Source organism: Pituophis catenifer, unplaced genomic scaffold (genome assembly GCF_029215685.1).
Source record: "Pituophis catenifer annectens isolate HBS135680 unplaced genomic scaffold, rPitCat1.0.hap2 SCAF_6, whole genome shotgun sequence".
Taxonomy (NCBI): domain Eukaryota; kingdom Metazoa; phylum Chordata; class Lepidosauria; order Squamata; family Colubridae; genus Pituophis; species Pituophis catenifer.
In genome coordinates this window covers 16,930,693-16,955,518 of record NW_027256886.1, presented here as the reverse complement: position 1 = coordinate 16,955,518, position 24,826 = coordinate 16,930,693, and the positions used below count along the sequence as shown (strand labels likewise).

The 24,826-nt window shown below is 37.4% G+C and overlaps 1 protein-coding gene across 1 annotated transcript; it reads left to right on the top strand.

Annotated features, from left to right (window-relative positions):
* The first annotated feature begins 594 nt into the window (after window positions 1-594).
* LOC139318643 (uncharacterized) lies at window positions 595-24,817 on the top strand. The gene is made up of 7 exons (XM_070946194.1): window positions 595-731; window positions 12,615-12,762; window positions 14,701-14,794; window positions 19,338-19,456; window positions 21,687-21,829; window positions 22,054-22,251; window positions 24,693-24,817. The coding sequence occupies exons 1-7, from the start codon at window positions 721-723 to the stop codon at window positions 24,802-24,804; spliced, it is 825 nt and encodes a 274-aa protein (XP_070802295.1). The 5' UTR covers window positions 595-720; the 3' UTR covers window positions 24,805-24,817.
* Window positions 24,818-24,826: the final 9 nt, after the last annotated feature.

Sequence of the window (24,826 nt, the reverse complement as noted above, 5' to 3'; positions counted from 1 at the left end):
ACACATTTGTTAGGTACATGGGACATCAAAATATGCCTTACCACTTAATGAGGGGTTGACTGGTGGGCCATGTTCTCTCTCCCCTAAAGATCACCATCATCCCTGGAAGTTAACCAACAACAAGATCAGTTGAATTTGTCCGTATAATACTTTGAAATGGTAGGGATCCAGTTTCGTCTCACCATATTGCAATGCAGCTTTCCTCAGTTTGTCTACATCCTCCAGATGTAGTTGATTTCATCTCCCATAATTCTAAGACCAACAGCCTTCTGGTGGAACTGCAAAGCTTGCCTTTCCAACATTCTTCATCATTCAAAGCTGAAGAGACAACTTTAAAATGCTAATGAATGGAAACACGTGCAAACCAGAGACATTCATCCAGGATATTAATTGGGTTAGTGTAGCGACAGCCACCAGAGAAAAAGAAGTCCTTTACTTGTGATTGGAGGAATGAGGGACAGTCTTTGATGCAATTAGGAGATTGGTAATAAGACCTCTTAAAGCCAATAGGCTTTGCTCAGTGGATAGGCGGTCTCCTTGACAATATCTCATCTCTAGAGTTTCAGCCGGGACCCCAAAGGGCAGCCTGTGTTGGAGAAAGGGAAATGATGCTGGCTTGTAAAGCAAGGAACAAGAAAGGCAAAAAGAAATGTTTCTGCAGGACTCAAACGACTTCATGAGAGCCCTGAGAGTCCTGAAAACACCTCACAGCAGTGCACCATGTCTGAAAGGTAGGAAACTGAAAGTGGAAAAGCCTTGGAAAACTGACACACTTTGAAAAGCCAAGATAGAGTTACAAGGTTGAATGTCTTTATATATCTGGCAATTAGCAACAGCCGTCAAATGGCTGAGAGGCTGGTTTTTCGGTTATGAGGCATAACAGAAAATGTCCCTGCAGGGGCAAAAAAACATTGCCAAAGAAATTGATTATTTATGAAAAGTGGATTCAAGCAGCCACTGCAATGCAATATTTAAAGTACAATGGATTAGATTATGGATGACTAGCCTGGCGTGCACGTTATACATCCACCGGCAAAGGCTAATTGTGTGTGATAAGGCTAATAAGGGTAATTGGACCTGAATTGTGAGTTGAAGGCATTTTCTTTATAGCACAAAATGAGTACCATAATGTTTGGGGTAATCATTCATTATATAGCCTCACTTTGCATGGCATCTGCATTTGCAAGTCTGCTTTCAGATGGGTTTCTTCTAATCTTCCAAAAGTTCTAATGGGATCCCTAAAGAGAGATTATTCTGGGTAATACCTCTAACATGTCCAAATGAGGCTACCAAGCATTTAAGCTGGAGGTAGAGAAATAATCAAGAGCAGAAAAACAATGGTGAGTGAACAAACAAGCAGAATGAAGAATAAAAATAGTTGTTCTGTAACACTCAGGGGCATTCAAATGGTTTCAGTGTAAAGCTGGATCTCACACAGGTAGAAAACAAGCCATTTTTTTCCTCCTTTCTCTTCAGACTGTTGTCAACAAGTCAAGAAGACAGTCTAGCTATTACACTGCTTTTAGGCTAGGTGCCAGATAAAAAGTACAGGAGGATATATAATTTCCTCATGTGTTCATTGGATGCTTAGAAATTGTACAAGTGGGGTGAATTGCAGGCTTATATTCTGGGAATTCTCCAAAATATCAGGATCACAAATCACTAATAGACCAACTAAGGTGGCAGGACTTTCAGAAACTTAGCTGGCTCCATAAAAGTAAACAGGATTAGACCCGGTTAGCACTAAGATGATGCACAAGCAAACAATCCCAAGATCGTAAACCAAACTGCAGAACTTAAAAAAAAAAAAAATCCCAGAAGAAAGCAACAGAAGAAATCAAGTAAAATAGATCTATGTAATTGCCAAGAATCAAATTCAACTTGAAGGAAACCATTATTAAAATTTGGGCTTTAGGGTGGTTGGGGAAGATTTCCAAGTCTGCTTTACTCCAAGACCTGCCTGGAATGAGAACACTGAACTTCAAAAGTTGGTCATCACATCCCAGAAATTGGGTCAGTGTTGTCATAGGGCCATTAGAAACTCACTTAAATACCTGGCCTAACTCCCTTCTTTTAAATTTTTTAAATTTTTTAATTCGTGATTTTATAAATTGGGTGTTTTAATCTGTGTTTCGGCCAAAATATTTAATAATTTTAAGAGATTTTTAATATTTGTATTATCTGTATTTTATCTTGGCTGTTCACCGCCCTGAGTCCTTCGGGAGTAGGGCGGTATAGAAATTTGATTAAATAAAAATAAATAAATAAATAAATAAAATACCCTCTGGAGAGGTAGAAACAGCCATTCTTTCATCTAGTTGCTAGGTCCTTTCTGTAGGGCATTCTTTGAATCAGAAGACTCAAGAATTACCAATGAATTGTAGCTGTCAATTCTGAAATGCTAGAGGGGCAGAGATTGGAAAAAAAGCTATTCAATTTCATTTGCTTCTACAGGATTGTTTTGCCTACTTCTGAGTACCCTACTTTAACAAGGGTTCAGAGAAACTGGATGCATCTTTTCGTTATGTAGATATATATTGTCATAAAGAAAATTGTATTATAAGACTTGGATCAAACGTTAATAATATTTCTTCGTAGGACAGTTTGCTAGTGGAACCACTGACCAAGGAAGATAGTGAACTCCCCCTTCCTGGATGTATTTAAGTAGAGGCTAACCGGCCATCTGTTCAGGATGATTTAATTTAGATTGCTTCATTAAGCATCCTTCCAACTATACGATTTTTTCTTTGTGTGTATAACCTCCTGTCCCAATTCCCACCCGTTTCCCTTTTGTTTTACTAATGGATATGTTCGTCTGATAACATTGGCGTTCAAAAGACATTTGGTAGCTTTTGTGACTCTGAATTCCTTCCAAGTATGTAGACTTATATCTGAAGATGTAAACAACTTTGCGCCCTCCAAAATAGTGGATTAAAACTCCAAGTAGTATCTACCAATGGCCATTATACTCAAAGTGGACATAAGGTAGGTCCTAGACTTACGACCACAACTGGGTCCAGAATTTCTGTTGATTAGCAAGATTATTATGTGAGTCACATCCAGTTTTACAATCTCTTTTGCCATGTTGTTAAGTAAAGCATGCACTTGTTAAGCAAATCCAGATTCCTCCATTGATTTTGCTTGTCAGGAGCCCTGATGGTGCAGTGGTTGGAATGCAATATTGCAGGCTAACTCTGCCCATAGCCTGGAGTTCGATCCTGACGGGCTCAAGGTTGACTCAGTCTTCCATACTTCTGAGGTCAGTAAAATGAGGACCCAGATTGTTGTGGGCAATATGCTAACATTGTAAACTGTTCAAAAAGTGCTGTAAAGCATTAATGGAATGGTATAAAAGCCTAAGTGCTATTGCTATTGTAAAGAAGCTTACTGGGATAGTCACAAATGGCAATTGTCAGCCCTGGAACCATTTTGGAAATTTTCAGGGCTGCCACAGAAAGGCCAGTTGCTGCTGTGGGAATGTAAGGGAGGAAATAGAGATAACTGGGGGTAATGGTAGCCAAAATAACATTATTTCCCATGGGGGCCAAGGACGTCCCTACCAGGTGTTTGGAAGGTGTAGGCCAAAGGCAACTGAAGGAGAACTGTGACCTGATTGGACCATGTGATGGACATGTAACTTGGGGGCAAGAACTTTGGATTTTGATTTGGGTGGGAAAAACATTGGGTCCTCCAGAGTTGAGTTTTCACCAGCTGTGCCAAATGGCATTCCTAATAAATTCTTACTTTGAGGAAACCTCAAGCCTCAGAGTTTTAATTTCATTGGGACTGTTACTTGGAACCCTGACAGCAATTGCATGCTACAAGCCCATTGCTAAGAGCCCAAATTTTGATCGCATAACTGTGGGAATGATGTGATGGTTGTAAGTGTGAGGTTGTAAGTCACTTTTTTCAGTCATAACTTTGAACAGGCATTAAAGGATTGGTTGAATGTCAAGGACTACCTATAATTGGAGTCTACCAGTTTCTGAAGAGCATCAGTCTGTCTTCCCAGGTTTGATTTCATAGGTGGTCTATCCTTTGACCGCTGGTGGTTGTATTTAATATGTCTTGGAGGATGAAAGGTACAGTGGGTGGAGTGAAGATGCAAAATAGGCTATGCTACTTATAGGGATGGGGCCAAAATGTTCTTTAGTTGGAGTTAATGGACATTTAAAATATTTTCTTGACTTTTAAAACCAGATTAATCTATTTTAGAGCTGGCTCTATAGCGCTGCTGTTTTTCTCACCTTAAAATGAGAGAAGGCAGTGCTGTTAATTTCCAGCAAGCTGCTCTGGACACAAGTTACCTACCCTTTTTCTAGACAGATCACACATTTGTGTAAACTTTTAGCACAGTGTCAATTTTAGGAGACTTGTGATGTTCAATACAAAAGGGAAACTTAACAGACGTAATTTTTGCATTTTAATTTAGTACAGGCTGATATTTTATATGTAACTTTCAGCACTTAAACATCTGATCCACTTAGTGGTAGCAGCAGCAATAGCACTTAGGCTTATATACCGCTTCATAGTGCTTTACAGCACTCTCTAAGAGGTTTTAGAGAGTCAGCATATTGCCCCCAATAATCTGGGTCCTCATTTTACCAATCTCAGAAGAATGGAAGGCTGAGTCAACCTTGAGCCACTTGTAACTGTGATATGATTTGCAAAAGTAAGCTCTGTTTTTGGAAGGGGAAAGAAGTTGCCTTTTGAACTTCCATCACACCCCAAAACTGGGTTGAGTAGACAGAAAACAATATTTCCAAATGTTCATTTACACGTAAACATATCACCTGATTATTCAGCAGCCAATAACTCCCAGATGAATTATCTTCATCTTGAAAATATTGAGTTGAAGCTAATTTTGAGCTGTAAGATGCTGAGTGGCTCGTTCATATGTACAGTTAATCACTAGAAGTCATTGCTGATGAGCAATGAGCGTATGTATGTGAATTGGAATAAAAGTCATAGAATTATAGCCTATCCAAATTATCCTTGGAGACCTATTTTGGGGGAGATAGACAAATACATCTGAAAAGAAATCTATCTCATTATACATTTCTAGGGAGAGAGAAAAACAAAAATGATCTAGGTGTCTTATGAGCGCAATAGATTCCTGTAAAGGCATTTGCAAAGCAAATTTATCTTAGAAGTACAATTGACAATACATCATGACCCATGATTTATGGTCACAACCTATTTCTCACTGCAAACAAAATGGAAGGGGGGGCGGAATCTTCTTAAGAAAATAGCCTGAATCTCATTTCCATTGCCCTTCCTATTGTTTTTTTTTTTTTTTTTTTTAAACATCTAAAGCAAGTATTCCAGAGAGGTACTTATTAACATCCTAATTTTGCATCACCATTTTTTTAGTGTATCCTTAAGAAGCAATAATAATAAGGAATGAAATGGGATAGTAATAGGCAATTATTCGGCTGAACTGATCACTGCACTCAATTTTCAAAACAAATGAAATGAATAAGTTATACTCTAAGAATCTCGGCTTTTTTATGGCCTGGAATATTTGTCCAACTTGAATACAACTTAATAAGCCACCTTGAATGTCCATTTGTCCATTTAGCCTTACACTAATATACATAACATTTCTGCTTCCATTTTTTTTCCCATACTATAACAGCTTTATGAAATTGTTTGGACTGAAAGGTAGTGGCTGGTCCAAAATCATCCAGTCAGCTACATAGCTGAAGATGCACTTAAACTTAAGTCTATCTAGTTCTAGTCCAACAACTTAAGTATTATAGCATATTGAATCTCATAGAATCGTTATGTCGATTTACTGTATCTGCTTGACCATTACTTTATCATGTTCCTTTTTGTGAATCATTTCATTTCAAAGAGCCATGTCAGCAGTTAGGTTTGTTTATCTACTACAACATCTTAGAGACACCAGGTGACATATGAGCAGACATAAAAAGCATCTCTTCTATACTGCATCACATTATAGCCCTTTTCAATCATTGTGACAGGAATAGAAAAATATGGATCTTCATATATTGTTGAACTGAAGGTTCCAACAGCTCTGGTCAGTATATGAGGGGTGAGGGATATGAGGGTGAAAGATATTGAGATTTGAAGTCGAACAATATCTGAATGGTTGCAGATACCATCACTGGTATATGTAAAAAAGAAGCCACATGATTAAAGAACATATATAAACTAGATTGTCCATTCACTTGGCTCCATTTTTAGGAGAAAGTACACAGAAGCTAACTAAGAATATCTGGAAACAGTGCATAATGCCCAAAGTACAAGAAAGGTTTACTATGAAAGTTATATTCTATAGGACAGATGCTATGATAAAAAGCTTGAACCCTTGAACTTGTTATGGTGGTAGTGGAGGAGGAGGAGGAGGAGGAGAAGGAGGAGGAGGTGGAGGACAAGAAGGAGGACTATCCCATCCATCCTGTAGGAAGCAGCCTGAAGGAGAGGTTCTTAGTCATCTAACTAAGCAGAGAAAAGACAACAAGAAAATAACATTTATCTCTTCTCCTAATGTCCCTAGAGCTCAATAGGAAGAAAAGGAAAGATTTGACGCTTTTGGAGCTCTCTCTTCAACATATATAATCTGTCTCATAACTTCAACAATATCTGCAATTGAAAGATGGAAATTGGCGTGTAAGCTGCAAGGTGATCTGAAAGTCAGCCCAGTCAAGTTGCATAGTGCAATTTCAACTGAACTAGGTTTCAGATCACATTAGAATTATATGCTGGTAGATTCAGCATACAGAACCTTCATGTGAGAACACTTCAGGTGTCTGTGCTTAATTCATGAACATCAGTATATGCAAAATGATTCAAAGCTGATTCCAATCAGCTATTTAGTTTGGAAAATCAGGACAATTTAATTCCACACTTTGAATATCTGAATCAGGTTGATTTGGAAATCAAATCAGTTTACAGAAAGGAAAAGAAGGATTTTATGCATCCCCTCCCCAAATACTTGCTTAAATCATCAACTCATTTTGAACTATCTGCATTATCAAGGCAATTTGAAAACTGTATCTAACTGCCTTCAATTCAAGTTGCTGCATCAAAGTTTTTCACAGTTCTGTGATTTGGCTCAACAAGAAAGCCTCAAAAATTAACTGAAGACAAGCAGGGCCATGGACAGCTCAAAATAGTAACTTGCTATGGATGACAATGGCCATGCCTATTCCTTGATAGAGTGTTGCTTAACGTCTTGCACTCCTTGGACAAGGCATGGAAATTACGGGAAATGGGAAGAAAATCTTGATCTACAGACCTCATATTTCATTAAAAAAAAATGTGATAAGATATTTGCTTCTTAGATTTTTCCGTAGACTGAAATCTCTGAAGTTTATCACTGCATTGTAATCCCAAACGCCTTTTCTGTTAATGGAGTGATAAGTTATGGACCAAAATATAACACAAGTATTCACTCAGCATTGACTGAGTGACTCTTATAACAGATAAATGTTCAGACTGCATTTTAGAAAACTGGCACTCTTGAAGAGATTATTATAACCCACTAACCTTGCCCTCAGTTTCCATCTACTAAACAGTGCCATCTACATTGAGTTAATAGACAGGGTTGTATGCATTTTGGGATACATGCTTTAATATATGCCAAAGTTTTGGGCAAGAACTACTATTAATGTATTGGAGTATCATTAGGTGCATGACAGCCAAATATCATTCTGACTCACTCGCTTCTTTATGAATCTCAGAAAAGAATTAATGGCTGCTTAATGAGAAGACCAATAATAACAGGCAATTTATACAGTTTCTCTGTAGTTATAGATGTCCCTCTGGCCAGTGCAGTCTTGCTGATTTTTTTTTTCTCAAGCTGATTGTTTGTTTTAGATTTATCTTTGTAATAAGGCACAGGATTCATAAAAACAGAATAAAAGTCCTCAATATTCGTCTCTCTGCTGCTGGTTGAGCCCAAGCAAGCAAGAGATAATGATATATCCTCTCCTGCTATTATTTTCCAGCAACTGCTGTGTGAAGGTATGATGCTGTCCAACCTGGGGCCATTAATTATTAAGTGTTCACATCCAATAGCCATGAGCTATTGACTGAGCTGTTCCCCAGGAATGTATCTTTTAAAAGTCACCATCCAAGTTACTAGTATTACCAGTGTGTAAAAAGTGCCTTTTTTTTCCCCCCTGTTCTAAATCCTGTTCCAGTCAGCTTCATGTCCTGGTGTCTTAATAGAGACCAGAAAATTTCTTCAGGCTATGCTTAGGTTTATACACTCAATCGTTCCGCATTTGTTCATTTTTTTCTGGCCTGAAGAGTGCCTTTTCTTATGTAGGGTGTTTGAGCCTCATAAGCATTGTGGTTGTTTTTTTCTGCACTTTTCCCAGAATTATTATATCCTTTTCCAGTTGTGGCAATCAGATCTATTCATAGTACTTCAGATTCAGAGATTGATATAAAGGCAATGCAAATTGGGTAGAAACTTATCAAGGAGAGAAGCAACTTAGAACTGAGGAGAAATTTCCTGACAGTTAGAACAATTAATCAGTGGAACAGCTTGCCTCCAGAAGTTGTGAATGCTCCAACACTGGAAGTTTTTAAGATGTTGGATAACTATTTGTCTGAAGTGGTGTAGGGTTTCCTGCCTAAGCAGGGGGTTGGACTAGAAGACCTCCAAGGTCCCTTCCAACTCTGTTATTCTATATTCTATAAATAGTTCTCATTGAATGATCACAATTGGGATGGGCAACTCAGTCATTCAGCAATTTAGTCACTAAGTGAAACTGTGACTAATGAAGTGAAACTGGGCTGATGATCTTCCTTCAGCTTTCCTTAGTTTTATGGACCTATGAATTTATAAATGTGAAGATTGGTTATGAAATTATTTTTACATCACCTTTGTAATTGGAAATGGTCACTAAATGAAGCAGTCACTAAACAAGGACTACCAATACAAAGCTGTTTTGTTTTCAATCCCCTTCCCTTTTCACAATTGCTACACACTATGTAGATATCTCCATTGATGTACCCACTATCACCACAAATTTTTTTCATGGCTTTTTATAGATAGGCTTGACTCTATCAGGGGATATGAGAAGTTGGGGTATAGTTCCAATCTGATCCCTTTATTCTTATTGAAATTGAATTGTGTTTGCCATTTGCTTAATCATTCAACAAATTTAACAAGAATCTTCCAGCTCTTTATAATCACTTTAAGGTTTACCACCTTGAATACTTTAATATTTTCTGCAAACATGGCTAGCTCAAGGCTTATCCCTTAGTTACGATCACTTATGAACAAATTAAACTCTTTGAGAAACTCCATTTTCCTCCATTGAGAAAATTACCCTTTCCCACTCTTTGCTTTCTGTTTTTTAACCTATTGGCAGTACTTTTAAAGATAGGTCCATTAAGGAACTTTTTCAAAGATTTGCTTTTTAAAAAACAGAAGAATAAAATGCTGATAGAAGTAATATATTCAAATGGCTATATCACAAAATGTGTTCTGAAGCTCATTTCCAGGTAAATCAGGATAAAATGCATTTGCAGAAACTTATCTATATATTTCTCAATAGTAGATTTTGCTATTCAGTTTATGACTTTCTTCAGCAAATGGTAACAATGGCTCAGTTGCATTGCTTTATATTAGTCTGCTATCTTGCATAGATGAATGTTTCCATTAGCCTTCTTACTGGAGCATTTAACAATTGCAGAACTCTTTCTGTTTCCTTGTGTAGCTGTTACAATCATATTTTGTGACAGATCATAGGGCTCGTAAAATAATAGGAGCATGATTTGGTGAATTGGCTATGCTACTAAAGAGCAACAGAAATATCTATCATATCTATTGGTAAATTTCCCTGTTTTTAAAAATGTTCATTTACTTGAAATCACAACCATGAAAATCACACAATTTACGCAATAAAAAAGAAAGCAATTTCAATTCCCTTGCCTGACAAAGTAATAAACCATATACATTCTGTTATAGTGCCTGAATAAAATTAAAACCATCTCTGTTAAAATGGAGGATAGGAGCCAAACATAGTATGTAGATCTGATCCACAACCTTTCCACAGGCATGTTAAGATCCATCCCAATGACAACAGAAGTTTTTCTTCACTTGTCTGTCTGTTAAGTATGTGCAAGATGTTTCATTCTAGTGGCAAAATATTCTAGAGAACTCTAGAATGTTCCATTCTTCCTGTGAACTGCACTAATCTGACCATTTGCGGAATGAACAGTGTGATTTCAGTTTCTGGAATTTTCTTCTTCCCAAATGGAAAATTTTGCACATCCCTATTTGTTATTAAGGTCCTCTACTCTGGTTTTCTCCTCATCATTTGGATTACAACTCCCATTTTATCTAATCGCCAATAAATAGTTGTATTGTGGATCTACCATCACAGTAAATAGTAGGAATGTTGACAAAGTAAATTGCTAGTCTGTTTGTAATTTTGCATTATTTTTGAACATGTCTTCGTATTCAGCACAGAAATAATAACATTTGCAGCATTTTATTCAAAACTCCAAATTTAAAAGTAGCTAATGTAAAAACATGCTACCATTGTGAGAAAATCGGCATGCCTCATTCCAACAGGGGTAGGCATTGCTGTAAATTTCACCCAATGCTGTCCGACATAAACAAGCAGTTTTGTGAAGGATAATCTGAATTTCTGGACTCAGAAAGTTGAAATTGAGATCACCTTGAATAATTTATTGATCCAAATCAATTTTTGTGGTTGACACACACTCATAATTTAGTAGTATGTGAATTAGCCCTTTCAGAAATATGTTGTCACAAGTCTTCATTGTCCCAGTTGTGTTGAGACCATTGCACACATTGTGCTCACTGTTTAATACTATTTACCACATAAAACATGTTTCTTATATTCAGATTTCATCTTTTTCCTCAAAGTCTTGGAAACATGTCAGCAAGGTAGCAGTAATTTTTCAGATAAGTAACTCTTCCCCCCTACCTGCCTTTAACCTTTATTTATTCTGGTTTTCAATCATATCATGACAAAACCTGCAGTTTAGATTAAAAGGGGAACAATAAAATAACCATTAAAGTAAATTAGTTACTATTTTTTTTATAAAAATGTGGATAAAACATTTTAACGCTTAATAATCGAATTTATCTAGAGAGAGATAGGTAGAGGCACTGAGTTGCATTGTTTCATAAATTATAGAGAGAATTCCTTCAGTAGAAAGAGGCTAAATCTATAGTATCTTGCTTGTAAATTTCTCAAGTGAATATGGATTGCAGGTTTATGATATGACCCACTGCTGGAATTCCTACCATAAGTAGTCCTTGACTTACAACTGTAATGGAGCCTGTCTATTACAGTCATAATCTGTGATGGTCACAAAGCACATCATCACATGACTGAGCCAATTTTATAACTTTTTTTTTATTTGAGGCAATTGTTAAGCAAACCCATTGTTTGCTATGCGGCATTTTTGGTGATAATTGGAAGCAAACGTTCCTTTTCAGCAAACATGTTGTAAATCTTTGTCATGTGACCACTGGATGTTACAAATGGACGTGAACCCAATCAATTCCTGAGCACCGGAAATGCAATCATGAAATTGGGGGCTGCTGGCCGTTGGAACTTTGATCGATTATAAGTCAAGGACTTCCTGTATTTATTTTTTTTCTCAAGATCATTTCAACATCATACATATAATACCTTTTTTTAAAAGTTACCGTCCAGAATTACAGAAAAACAATACATTAAAGATAAAAAAACAAAGTAAAAACAAAGCAAGATAAAAAAATATTGCAATTGGTGGTGGGTTCATTTATAGTTAATCAAAGTCTGTCTAATTTTATAGACACTATGGCCAAATTTGGTTACGTTTAAAGAGACTGAATCATACTGGTCTGATAACAGCTATGCATAAAAATATCAGAATTTCCCTGGTGTTTTACAAGGCAAGGAGTTTGTAAGACAGGTCCTTGAATAGAGGGATATAGCAGGATACGAGCTGCTTTCAATATCCCTTGTCCAAAGGGGCACAATCTCAACTCATAGTTGACTTTTTCATATTGACTCTGAAACTGCTCTGGGAAAGCATCGAAGTGTACTTTGTGCTCTTTGAAATTTGTAAATTAGGTATGTGGTCTAAGTCAGTAACCCCCAACCTTTTGGGAGTCAGGGACCAGTTCTGTGGAGAGTGGTTTTTCTGCAGACTGGGGTGCATGGTTTCACACATTTCAGGCATCCTGAGCATCCATGGATGGGACTTCTGTCACTTGCGTGGCCCAGTTCCTGGCAGGCCAAGGACTGGGGCTGGTTCACAGCCCAGGGGTTGGGGACCCTTGGTCTGAGTATCTCGCTAGGTTGTAAAAAAGGGACCTGATAAAAACATTCTTGGGCATCCACATCATCTACTTCCTCTTTTATACTATGCTGTCTAGCTTTAGGATACTGAGTTTATTGGATGTGGAATGCTACATGATGCTCTAATCCAGCACTGCACTTCCTTTCATTTCGCACAAAGATAATTTTAATACAACCTTTTGCTCCTTGATTTTTTTTATTTTTTGGTGTGGCCTAACTTCAAACATTTCTGAGTCCTAAATTGATTGCAAATTTGGTTCCTTGCATCAGAATTCTCCAGGTGTTTTAAAATTGCTATCTGTTTAGTTCCTCAGGTCTGAATCCAAGCCGACTTCGATCTTCTACTTCTCATTCATCTCCCTGCTCTGACCTGAATAATACAGATTTTCCTTTATCCTCATCAAGAAAAAGAGGAATTCATCAGCTAAGCTGTGATTCTGGAATTTCTTCTCCAGTAAGCATTCTGGTTCTGGGTTCTGTGGAAAGAAGCAGATCTTTATGGTAACCTCCATATTCGCAACTCACTGCTAGTTTTTCCACCTGAGTTATGAGAATTTAATCTTGTTCTTTATTTTTAGCCTTCAGCTGTGAAGGATTGATAATATAATTGTCTGAAACAGTAATGACATGATCTCACCAAACTTTCAAGTGGTTAAATTTTCCAGTTACTGCTTGTCTGCAGTTCATGAAAGGCTGAATTTCAGAGTGAAAAGTGCTCTCGAGCAAACATAGTTGAGAGCCAATCATATCTATTGTCATATCTTTGCTGGTTATATCCTGGAGCTTTTTTTTTCCTGCTAGGAAGCTTATCAGCCCTGCTTCAGTTTATATGTCAGTTCCTTTGCTGCAAACATATTGCTTCATGAGAAAAATATGGTGCTATTTGTTCTTTTAGCAATGGATTTTAGATCTGATCTGTTGGAAGTGCAGTTTATTTACTTAGGTTCAGGCAAGTAAGAGTAATGGAGAAAGTAAGGGGTGATTCTTGGACCTAGGAAGGAGAAGAATTCAAATACTTCCATCTAAGCCATGGTATAAAATGGACACTTATGGAACTGATGGTGATTTTAGGTAAGCCGAGTCTTCAGGGCAAGTGGATAACACAAGAGAATAAACCCATCATCTGCCTCTTCTTTGGGCCTTACTTCACTTCATTGAGTGATACTGATACAGAATATTCTTCAGTATGAACTTTCAAGGACACCCATAAATGCCAGAGTTCCATATGTGTACCTAGCAATGGGTCATGTTTTGATGATGCTGAGAAAGACCTTTTCTTAACTTCACTCAAGTTTATCTTCTCTAAATGGTCGCTCTTTTAGTTCTAGTTCTTTTTTTTTTTTTACAATTTCACTTTCTTTTAAAAAATGTCATTTTTTAAAAGGGGGGGGATTTTTAAAATTTGAAAATAGTTTTAAACCTCTATATTCATCTATCTCTCTATCTCTCTGTCTGTCTGTCTGTCTGTCTGTCTGTCTGTCTGTCTGTCTGTCTGCCTGTCTGCCTGCCTGCCTGCCTACCTACCTACCTACATCTATCTATCTATCTATCTATCTATCTATCTATCTATCTATCTATCTATCTATCTATCTATCTCTTTATCTCTCTATCTAACATCTCTCTATCATCTATCTCTCTATCATCTATCTATCTCTCTTTCTATCTATCATCTATCTCTTTATCTCTCTATCTAACATCTCTCTCTCTCTTTATAATCTCTCTCTCTCTATCATCTCTCTCTCTCTCTAGCACTCTCTAGCTATCTATCATCTATTTTTATAAACTGCCCAATTCCAATAGACTGTATGAAGTTCATTAGTAGGTTTGTCATTGTCTAAAGAGCCAACCAATCAGTATTTGGCACAGACGAACCTTGAACAAGGCACAAAAGGCATTGGGAATCCTGTTTTAAGGATGGGTTCAGTATGAATCTAGCTTCTGGTGAGAACATTACTTAATACAATTGCATGGAAAGCTCAGTTGGAAATTATGTCTGTCTCTATGTATGTCTAAGCTAGCTGGATAGTCTTAAATACATGGACAATTCTTGATTTTTACCCATCTGTCTAGACTGCCTCTCTTGACCTTTCCACACGATTGCCAAGAAACTTGGTAGCATGCAGTGAAGTAAAAAGAAAATAAGCTGCACATGTCCATCTAAATAAAAGCAAAATCTGTTTCAGAAATGGCATTGCATATGTTTCCTTCTGGAGTTGATATTAGCTTTAAGGAGCATGATTGTTTCAGTTTCAATAAACTAAAGTCACTGAAAATCAAATAATGCTTACTGTAAATAACTGAAATTGAAAATTAATTAAAATAAAGGATGATTTTCTATAATAAGATAACACTGCAGTACAAATTGTTTTCATTTTGCTTCTCTCCTTTCAAGCTTCCATCAGATATATTCAAGTATGTTACCTGGCATGAATTAGAAGAACATGATGTTCAAGGGAGTCAAATCTGCTGCCCCCGAGTAAGAAAAGGTAGACCAATAACTCTTTGTGACCTCCATGATAATAGAGGAATGGAATGGCCAAGTTCTGGATTCTATACTGATATTCTCCTTCACAGACATTCAAAAAGAGAAGGATAGTTCTTCGAATAAGCTGTCCTCACAATGTGCACTCCCAGGTTGCTTAGACCTCTGCTCAAGCATACAGTGACTTCAGAATTCAGAATTATATTTATGTGTGCAAATCTGTAGTTTAAAGGGATCAGAAAGCTAAAAGAATAGTGTTGGTTGAAGGCACCATAATTGGACATAGGTGCTTTTGAAGAAACAATTGGACCTTCCTAGTTTTTCCTTGAAAATGTTTTGCTTCTTATCCAAGAAGCTTCTTCAGTTTTGTTCTCTTCTTATCCAAGAAGCTTCTTTAGTTCTGAACTGAACTTAAGAAACTTCTTGGATGAGAAGTGAAATGTTTTCAAGGAAAAAACTAAGGAAGTCCAGTTGTCTCTTGAAAAGAGCCTTTGAGACAACCATGACTTGGATGATTGAGAATCTCCCTAGACACCACTGAGGGAAAAGGATGTGGGGTAATGGTATTGCTACGTTTTAGAGGACCTTACTGTCTGTTTAATTTATGCTCTGATATTCCCATACCCCAGGGTTTTCCAACCTGGCCAATTTTAAGTCATGTGGACCTCAACTCCCAGAATTCCTCAGCCAGGTTTTAAAGTTGCCACGGTTGGGAAATCATGTGGTAGCCCAATTGCTATTTCCTTCTTTTTCTAAACTATATGCTATTTTCCTCGCTCTCTTTCTGAAATTCTCAGACTTTATTTTTTGTTCTTCTATCAGGAACCAGGGAAACCATTCTCAATTATTAGTACATGCTCCATTCAACAACACATAGAGATTTCCATGTGAAATCTCTATGTGTTGTGAAAGGATTATTAACCGATCAATCTTTGGTGGCTACTAAAGTTACAAGAAGAATGACTTGCCAGCTTCCAAAAAGCTATATTGAATGTTTGGATGGTTTTAGTATTCATAAACAAAAGGAAAACTGCTTTTTCTTGGAGCAGTGAGTAGCAGTTTATGGTTTATAAACGTCAAATTTGTGATTCTCCAACTGTTGCTGGATTATAATTTCAAACAATTTTTGCTATTGCCTACATTATCTGGGAAAGTAGGAGCTGTATTTCAGAAGGGCTATTATATCTGGGCTCCAAAAACTGAACGATCAGCAGGTAATACTAAAGTAATACAAAAAGTCTCAACTTTGCTGCCATCTATTGGTTGTGCCAATATTTAGAGCCCAAAATATGGTAGCCTTCATTTCATCAACAATTGAAGGACAACAAATTCACCATACCTGGTTTACTAGACTGTCTGCCTTTAGGATACAATAAATATGTGTGGGAAAAGTTCTATAATGATAAAGACAGTAGTTAATGGATAGTTAATCAGCCAGTATCACTGCCAATCTCCTTATTGTTGGCAAATAAAATTATTTACTCTTACTTAATTCCCCACCCTTCAAAGTAGATGGGTGTTTTTGGCCATCACATGACAGTACTGGTCCACTGTGCCGTTCAAAGGGAAATTTGACAAATTCACAAATCTATCAGTGATTGCTAGTTATGACTGTTTACATATGAAAAATATTCAATATTGTCCTTCACCCACAAAAAAACCCTAGATTCTATACTTTTCCCATCTTGGTGTCTTCCAAACTTCTAAGCCTATATAATGATGAAATAAAATGTTTGATTAATCAGCTAAAATGATTTCATCGCTAGGCAGCTCTGATTATGCTGTACAACAGAAGTTAAACAATCATCTACAGAACTGCAGTAAATTATTTCTATATATACTGACGAGGAAGAAGCAATCATAAGATATATGGAACAAAACAAAATTTGGCAGCAGAGATAGGAAGGAATAGATATCATTTGGCTTCCTGGCAACTTCATTATTTTCTCCCCAAAAATAATCTTGAAAGCAATCCAATATGGCAAAAATATTACTGTAAGGACAGACATCCATAATCCTCCAAATTTCCTATTTAATGTTTTGTTTCAAGCACCCAGATTGATATCAGATAGATATCAGACTCGGCTGCTTTGAGGTTTTAATACTAAATGTTTTATTTATATTACTTTATTAACTGGGCTAAATAACCAAATAATTTTTTTTTAATTTGATTTATATGCCGCCCTTCTCCGGAGACTCAGGGTGGCTTACAATGTGTTAAGCAATAGCCTTCATACTTTTGTATATTTATACAAAGTCATCTTATTGCCCCCACAAACTGGGTCCTCAATTTATCTACCTTAGAAAGGATGGAAGGCTGAGTCAACCTTGAGCCTGGTGAGATTCGAACTTATAGTAATTGCAGACAGCTGGTGTTAATCACAATGCTATCAGTCTGCTGAGCCACCAGGCCCTTGGTGGCTAATTGAAAAAGCATTATGTTAAAAAAAAATCCAAGGAATAGAAATACACATTATTCTATGTGTGTGTGTCTGTATCTGTGTCTGTGTAATGCATACTTATCAAGTTAATGTACCTTTTAAAAATATTTGGAAGAAACATTTTGGACCTTTGAATAGCACAAATATTATACCCCTCTGCTATTCTATAAAGTTGTCCAGGTTTTTTTTTCAGTTGCAATAATTTTTCTTATGATATTTGAGGGATGTAAAAATAGGACCTTGAAGAATAGGACAGAAAATGTACTAATATTGTACTTTCAAACTTTGGTGCTAGAGAAGACTCTTGTGGATACTATGGATAGCTTACACTAGAGTTCCTCAACCTTTCAGGCTTTGCGAATCATCAGCCACCAGCCACTTCTGTGACCCGGTTCCAAAGGGCTCGAGGCCCGGTAATGGGCCGTAGCCCAGGGGTTGGAGCAGGGGTGAAATTCAGCAGGTTCTGGAGAATCGGTAGCAGAAATTTTGAGCAGTTTGGAAAACTGGCAAATACCACCTGGCCCCAGAGTGGGGTGGGAATGGAGATTTTGAAATATCCTTCCCCCAGTAGTGGGGAGGGAATGGGGATTTTGCAGTATCCTTCCCCTACAAATTTCCTTTGATAAGTTAATAATGTGGGAAGGTATTGAAGGAAAGAAGAGAAACCCGCAAAGGTGGATGGGACTCAATGATGGCAGTGAATGCACAACTGAATGAACAGATGCTGAAGGTAAATCATCCAACAAAGATTCTATCTATGTGCTTACCAGTAGTCAACACCAACTCAATAGCAATAAAGAATTACCTAACTACAACAACTGCTTAAAGCCATCACAACATTTTTTCCAAATGTTTGTATAGAAGCCAGAAATAATTTGGGCTGCTTTAACAAATAACTGAGAAATAGTATGCTTGTATTTGCATGACCCCTGAAACACTTCTTCTGAGTCATTTTTGAACAAAATACAACCCTAATACTTATATAATGCACTAAATGTTACAACTAGGATATCCAGAAAGGAAAAAAACCCCACAATCTTAACTGGAAGACATGTTTACTAGATCACAAAACATATAAGCATGTTTCCAAGTTTTCAGAATTCTTCATTGATAGGTAAGGTCACAAAAACTGAAATAGGGAAGAAATAAGCAAATTTAAAAAAAATAACAGATGTTCTAAAATGGATGGAGATTATGGATGGACTGCATAGTAAGCATGGAACGTACAAACGGCTAATTATTAGGAAAGGTATTTCCAGTGTTGGGGTCGAATTTATGACTTAATATTCTATAATGGAATATACATAGATACTACACAAACACAATTTGTGATGTATAGAGTCAAACTAATGCTACTCAGCAAATTTGCATATTTTTCCACATTGACAATTTATTGCATCATTTAGCTATCATTGTAGTGATAAGATGCTAATGAGGGCTTTGTTGCCAATGTGCTATTTGAGTGACACTGCTAATTGGCAGTGGAGTAATGCCCTTATTTGATTACAGTGTCAAATTGAAAAAAATACATACACCGTATTTTTTGAAGTATAAAACGCACCTTTTTCCCACAAAAAAGAGGGTGAAAATCTGGATGCGTCTTATACGCCGAATGTAGCACCGCCCAGCTTCTCAAACGGAGGTTTCAGAGGCTGAAAAAAGCATCAGAAACAAAGCTTCAGAAAAGAAGCCCCCAAACAGAGCTTCAGAGGCTTTTATTCTAAAGCTCTGTTTCAGAGGCTTTCAGAGGCAGAAAAAAAAAACAAAAAAAAGCAAGGCACAGAGCTCACAACCAAGGAACCTGTTGCTAAAATTCACCTCTGGGAACAGCTGATTGGGGGTATTCTGGGAGGGAGATCCACCTGCCAATCAGCTTTTTTCTTATTTTCCCCCCCAAAAATTAAGGTGTGTCTTATACTCTGAAAAATACGGTATGTGTTGTTGTGGAAAATAAGCACTTACATTCTTTCCATCCTTAACGCATTTCTGTTTCCTCTTCTGAACTTTCATCTGTACATCAACTTACTTTAATTTTGTCTTTTGAAATATTCAAATTTACAAGTAGTCATGTGATACTGGAATGGATAAATATCTAAATACATTTAGGACCTTCTGAAGAAGAATGTTTTTTTAGAGGAGAAGAATATGGTCGTTGTGCAAGAAAAAAAATGACAGAAAAAGAGAGATGGGAGCAGTGGTTACAAGAAGACTGGGAAAACTGTGTGGTAAGTGCTAAGATTATGAATGTATGAATCTTGTTGCTTTTATTATTATTAATTAAATACATATGCCCAGTGGTGAGATTCAACTGGTTGTCTCCGGATTGGGCAAACCAGTAGCGGCAACTGCAGGAGGCTCCGCCCACCTGCCTGGATGTAATGCGCGAGCACTGCACATGCACAGAAGGCTGTGCGCATTTGTACCTGCGCTCACATTTGTGAACCAGTAGAGAAGGTACGTGAATCCCACCGCTGCATATGCCTATATTCCCAATGATGCTGGGAATACAGATACAGATAAAAACATTACAGGCAAGGGGAAAAAAATACAATGTCAGAAAAAATGAAGAGTAAAAATGGCAAGGACAGCCAATGAATAAGTAATAGACGGAAACAAAAAGAAACAAACACAATCCATTCTGAATCCTTTGGGCTTGTTATTAGCTCTAAAATAGGTGCCTATTATCAAGAAATTGTGAAATTCAGAGGCATTCATTGCCCTGGTACTTAGATCATAGATATCTAATTTAAATTTCACATTGCTTTTAAACAGGTACAGATTTTTAGAGTTCATTTTCTTTTTGAGTTAAGTTCCTTGTAAACAGATAAAAGATAGCTTGCGAGCTGTTCAATATTTCTCTCAGACACTCAGAAATAAAGAGATCCAGAGTTGTTCCTGTCAAATCTGTGTTCCAAATTGTTAAGGGAATTTAGAAAGAAAAACTTTTGCAATCAAATTATCTTGTCTGTAATTGCCTCAATCATTTCTTCTAGGAACAGCCAATAATATAAAATAATAGCAATACACCACGTCAAAATAGATCATATCTGTTGGGGTTGGAACCAAGACTGAAATCAATTTTTCAACACAGTATCAGTACTATACTAGTTCTGTAAAAAAGTGGCAACTTGATTTCTCACTATTTTGCAGAAATAGGGTATGTCTAGTGGTGTGTTGAAAATTTATTTTGCATTTTTCAAAACTATTTTCATTCGGTTAGAAAAATATTGTTTGCTTTCAGAAGAGAAGGTGATTTTGGTTAAATTCTCATGACTTTAGTTACCAAGTAAACAAGTAGCAGTGGTAGTTCAATGGTTAAAATGCGGTATTGGAAGCTAATTCTTCTGCCAGCAGTTCGATTCTCACTGGCTCAAGGTTGACTCAGCCTTCCATCCTTCTCGAGGTCCGTAAAATGAGGAGCCAGATTGTTTATTTATTTATTTATTTGTTTGTTTGTTTGTTTGTTTAATTTTTATACCGCCCTTCTCCCGAAGGACTCAGGGCGGTGAACAGTCAGAATAACATACATATAATGTGAAATAAAAATAATTTAAAATAATTAAACCAATTTGGCTCATCAATTAAGATCTTCAGCATAGAATTTAGATAATCTGAAAAATTTACGCCAGTCCGGCTTGGTGAAATAGAAAGGTCTTCAGGGCACGACGGAAAGTACGGAGGTCTGGGATCATTCGTATCCCTGGGGGTATCCTGTTCCATAGGGCAGGTGCCCCCACAGAGAAGGCTCTCCTCCTGGGAACCACCAGCCGACATTGCTTTACTGACGGTACTCTGAGGAGGCCCACTCTGTGGGAGCGTACTGGTTGATGGGAGGTTATCAGTTTCAGAAGGTGGTCTCGTAGGTACCCATGTCCTAAACCATGGAGCACTTTAAAGGTAAGACTCAACACCTTGAAGTGCACTCGGAAGACCACCGGGAGCCAGTGCAGCTCATGTAGGAAAGGTGTTACATGTGAGCGCCATGTCGCTCCCATAATCACCCACGCGGCCACATTCTGGACCAGTTGGAGCCTCCAGGTGCACCTCAAGGGTAGCCTCATGTAGAGAGCATTACAGTAGTCCAGTCGGGAAGTGACAAAGGCATGAGTGACTGTGCAGATTGTTGAGGGGGGAGGCAATATGCTGACTCTGTAAATCACTTAGGGCTGTAAAGCACTGTGAAGCAGTATATAAGTCTAAGTGCTATTGCTACCAAATAACTCAGAAATGTATATAAGCATCCCCAACTTTCATTGTGGAATCCTCCTTCCAGTGGATGCTTTCTTCACTACCACCCCACACTGCCCCACACTGCCCCCACCAAGCTATTATTTATTAAATTATATAAAAAATAAACAATGGTTTAGTCTGAATCTAAATCATGCTGTGAAAGACACACTTGATCTTTGTTAGATACTTAAATGAATTAATTTATATATTCTGCCTTTCTATCAGAGTTTAAATCTTTCATATCAAGATCTGGGAGATCCTTATCAGATAGACAACTGTAAAAGAATTCTCCGCCGATTAATTCGAGTGGAGAGGCTTTGGCTGGTGGACAACTCACTGACAGATCTAAGTGCCATATGTTTGCCAAGGTAATTTTCCCCCGTTAACAGGTACTTTCCCACTTTTCATTGAAAGCAATGGCAATGCACATGCAATCACTGCTACAGTTTTAATCATGGCAAAAAATCCAAGATACCAGTTAAAAGAAATCTGTGCCCACTCTTAAGAGATTTTAAAGCGTTGCTATAGTCTAAAATTTTATTTTCTCTTTGTGTAATAGTTGATAGCACGTTCCTTTATGCTTTTTTTACAGGTGCAAAGAACTCAAACTCAGTAAAAATCATTTTACATCCTTCAGACAGCTGCCAAAAATACCTGAAATTCAACACTTGTCCTTAGATGAGAACAATATCACAGCCTTAAACGAATTATCAGCCTTGAAATATGCTCCATTAGAATCTCTTATTCTCAAGAGGAACCCCTGTGAGTTTCAAGAAAACTACAGGCAGCTGTAAGTTCCTGGAAACCACTAAAGTGTGATTTGAGAGAATATTATTCCTAGAGAGCATAATTGTAAAATAGCAGTGGTAGCAAAAACAAACAAACAAACCCATTACTAGAATAAATGACATTCATACAGTGCCCATAGTCTCAGTAAAACTGGGCTAAACCAAGCTGTGATTCACCATCAAATGTCATATATTCTCCCTTAGCCGCAAACTGATTCACCTAAGAAGTCCCTAGCTCATCATTATTTGTTCAATCCCAAACTAGGACTCCATGATTATCACCTTTGGAACAAACCAGAACTTTTAATTATTATTTAACAACTTATCTTGGTAATCAGTTTCTTGGGTTGAATGAGTCAGGAACATCTAATGAGTCAGGAACATCAATGCCTGGAATACTCTACCCGCCTCCATTGTTACATCCTCAACCCCCCATAGCTTCAACCTTAAACTGTCTACCATGGACCCCACCCCATTCCTAAGAGGTCTGTAAAGGGGGCGTGCATAAGCGTACCAGCGTGCCTACCATCCCTGTCCTGCTATCCCCATTTATTTGTATTCATCCCTTCGTTCATGTCCATGTTCAGACTTATGCCTGGTATCTTGTACATGTTTGACAAACAAACAAACAAACAAACAAACAAACAAACAAAGTTTCTCAGAGGATTTCTGACTTAACTATAAAGGGCAAGTGATGTTCCATTCATGAATTCAAAATGCTCATTAATAAGATCAACTGACTTCCAGTGCAGGAAAATGAACATATCTGAATATCATATGTGAACAATTTCCCAGAAAGCACCGCCTCTCATCCATCTTTCTTGCTTCAGCTGATAACGGAGAATGAACAAACAAGGGCCTGTTTGTTTGTTTGTTTGTTTGTTTGTTTGTTTGTTTGTCTTTCACACTTCATAACTCCCTCAGAGAGGAGCCCTGGGCAGTGTACAATTTAATCAATAAAATTAAGCATTAAAAACAGAATAATGTTGACTTAAATATAACCCCATTACAAAGAACTTGTCTATGCACTGCTCTCAATGCCAACCAAGATGAAGTTCAAGAAAAAAGGGGAAATGCTCAGAAGTTTATTGATGGACTTTCCCAAATGTGAAAATAGTAAGATGCTATACTCTGGAAGCAATGCAAAAAAAAAAAAAAAAAAAAAACCCCAACCCTACACTAACATCCTGTGAGTCTACATGGAGTGAGGTAGTTACTTCATATAACAGATGATGGATAATAACGGTTAAAGCTGCACCCAAATCCTGCTGGGCACCTTCTGGCATTATGGCATGAGGTATAAGGCTCTCAGCTGCAATGTAAAATATTTTTTCCATTGCCAGTGTAAGAAAGGGTTAGGGTTGCCAGTCTAATAAATGTTTCTTCTAGAGGAGAGGATAATATTATGTTTTTTGCCTGGAGCAAGAAAATCTCTTCAGTTGGCCTTGTGGTGCTCACTTTTAATTGATTCTCCTGGCAACTCTACTTTTTGTTTTGGCTTTTCAGTTTGTGATATCTTTCTCTCAGACACATATAACACAAGTTTCAGAGGTGACAAAACAAACTGGGGGTATATGTGTCAACCAAGGGAGTGCCTCCCTTATTAGAACAAAGCTAATAGACTCTGTTCTCAGAACATCCATAAAGGATTGTGCATAGTGCAGAAGAAATAACATAATACATATCAATTGGTAGTATAGGAAGTTAGCAACCACCCCTCCCCTAGGAAAATGAGATATTTTAGGAAATATTAAAAGGGCAGAATATTTCCCCTAAAAGGGAGGCAGAAACTCACACACACACACACCCTTTTGTCAATGGGCCATTAAGGCCTGAGCCAATCTATTCTACATAACAAAGATCTAACTCCTTCAGACAGAGCCATTTAATTGCCCTTCATTGCATCACCCAGCAAGATTCAACCAAACTTAACACAGAAATAACCTAAAAAGCTAGCTATGACCTCTCACAGCAACCAATCAGAATACTCTTTTTGTGTCCTAGGAAGTTCAAAGCCAGAGTATAAAACACAGGGACTCTCAGCATCTCTTCCCATTTCTGCCCAGGATCCCAAGCCATGTGATCCTGTTCATCAATAAACCTTCTTTCCAAGCAACTTCCATGAATCCAGTGTCTTTTTCCCCACTTGGAACTGAACCCAGATGGACATTTCTTCCAACAGTAGTCCACAGAATTTATAATCTGCCTTTAAATTCCCTTTGCATCTGAAAAAAAAAAAAATAGATCAAGGATTCGTCTCCTACCATTCAGAATGTGATATAAAATTTGGTGGAGTGAAGGAAAGAGTTTCAGCTGCATATTACACGTTTTACGCCAATTCTCCTGCTTGTGGGAACAATAGCAATAGCAGCATTAAGTTAAATGAGTTCAGACAATGAAGGAAAAAAATAACAATTTCTTTCTCAATTTTATTACCTCACAGCGTGTTCTCCAATTTGCCAAATCTGAAGATGCTGGATGGGATCCTAAAATTGCCAGAGGACTGTCTTCCACTAGGAAGGAACTTTTTGTCTAAATTATGCACCATATTGTAGCATTATATTTTCTAACAGGATT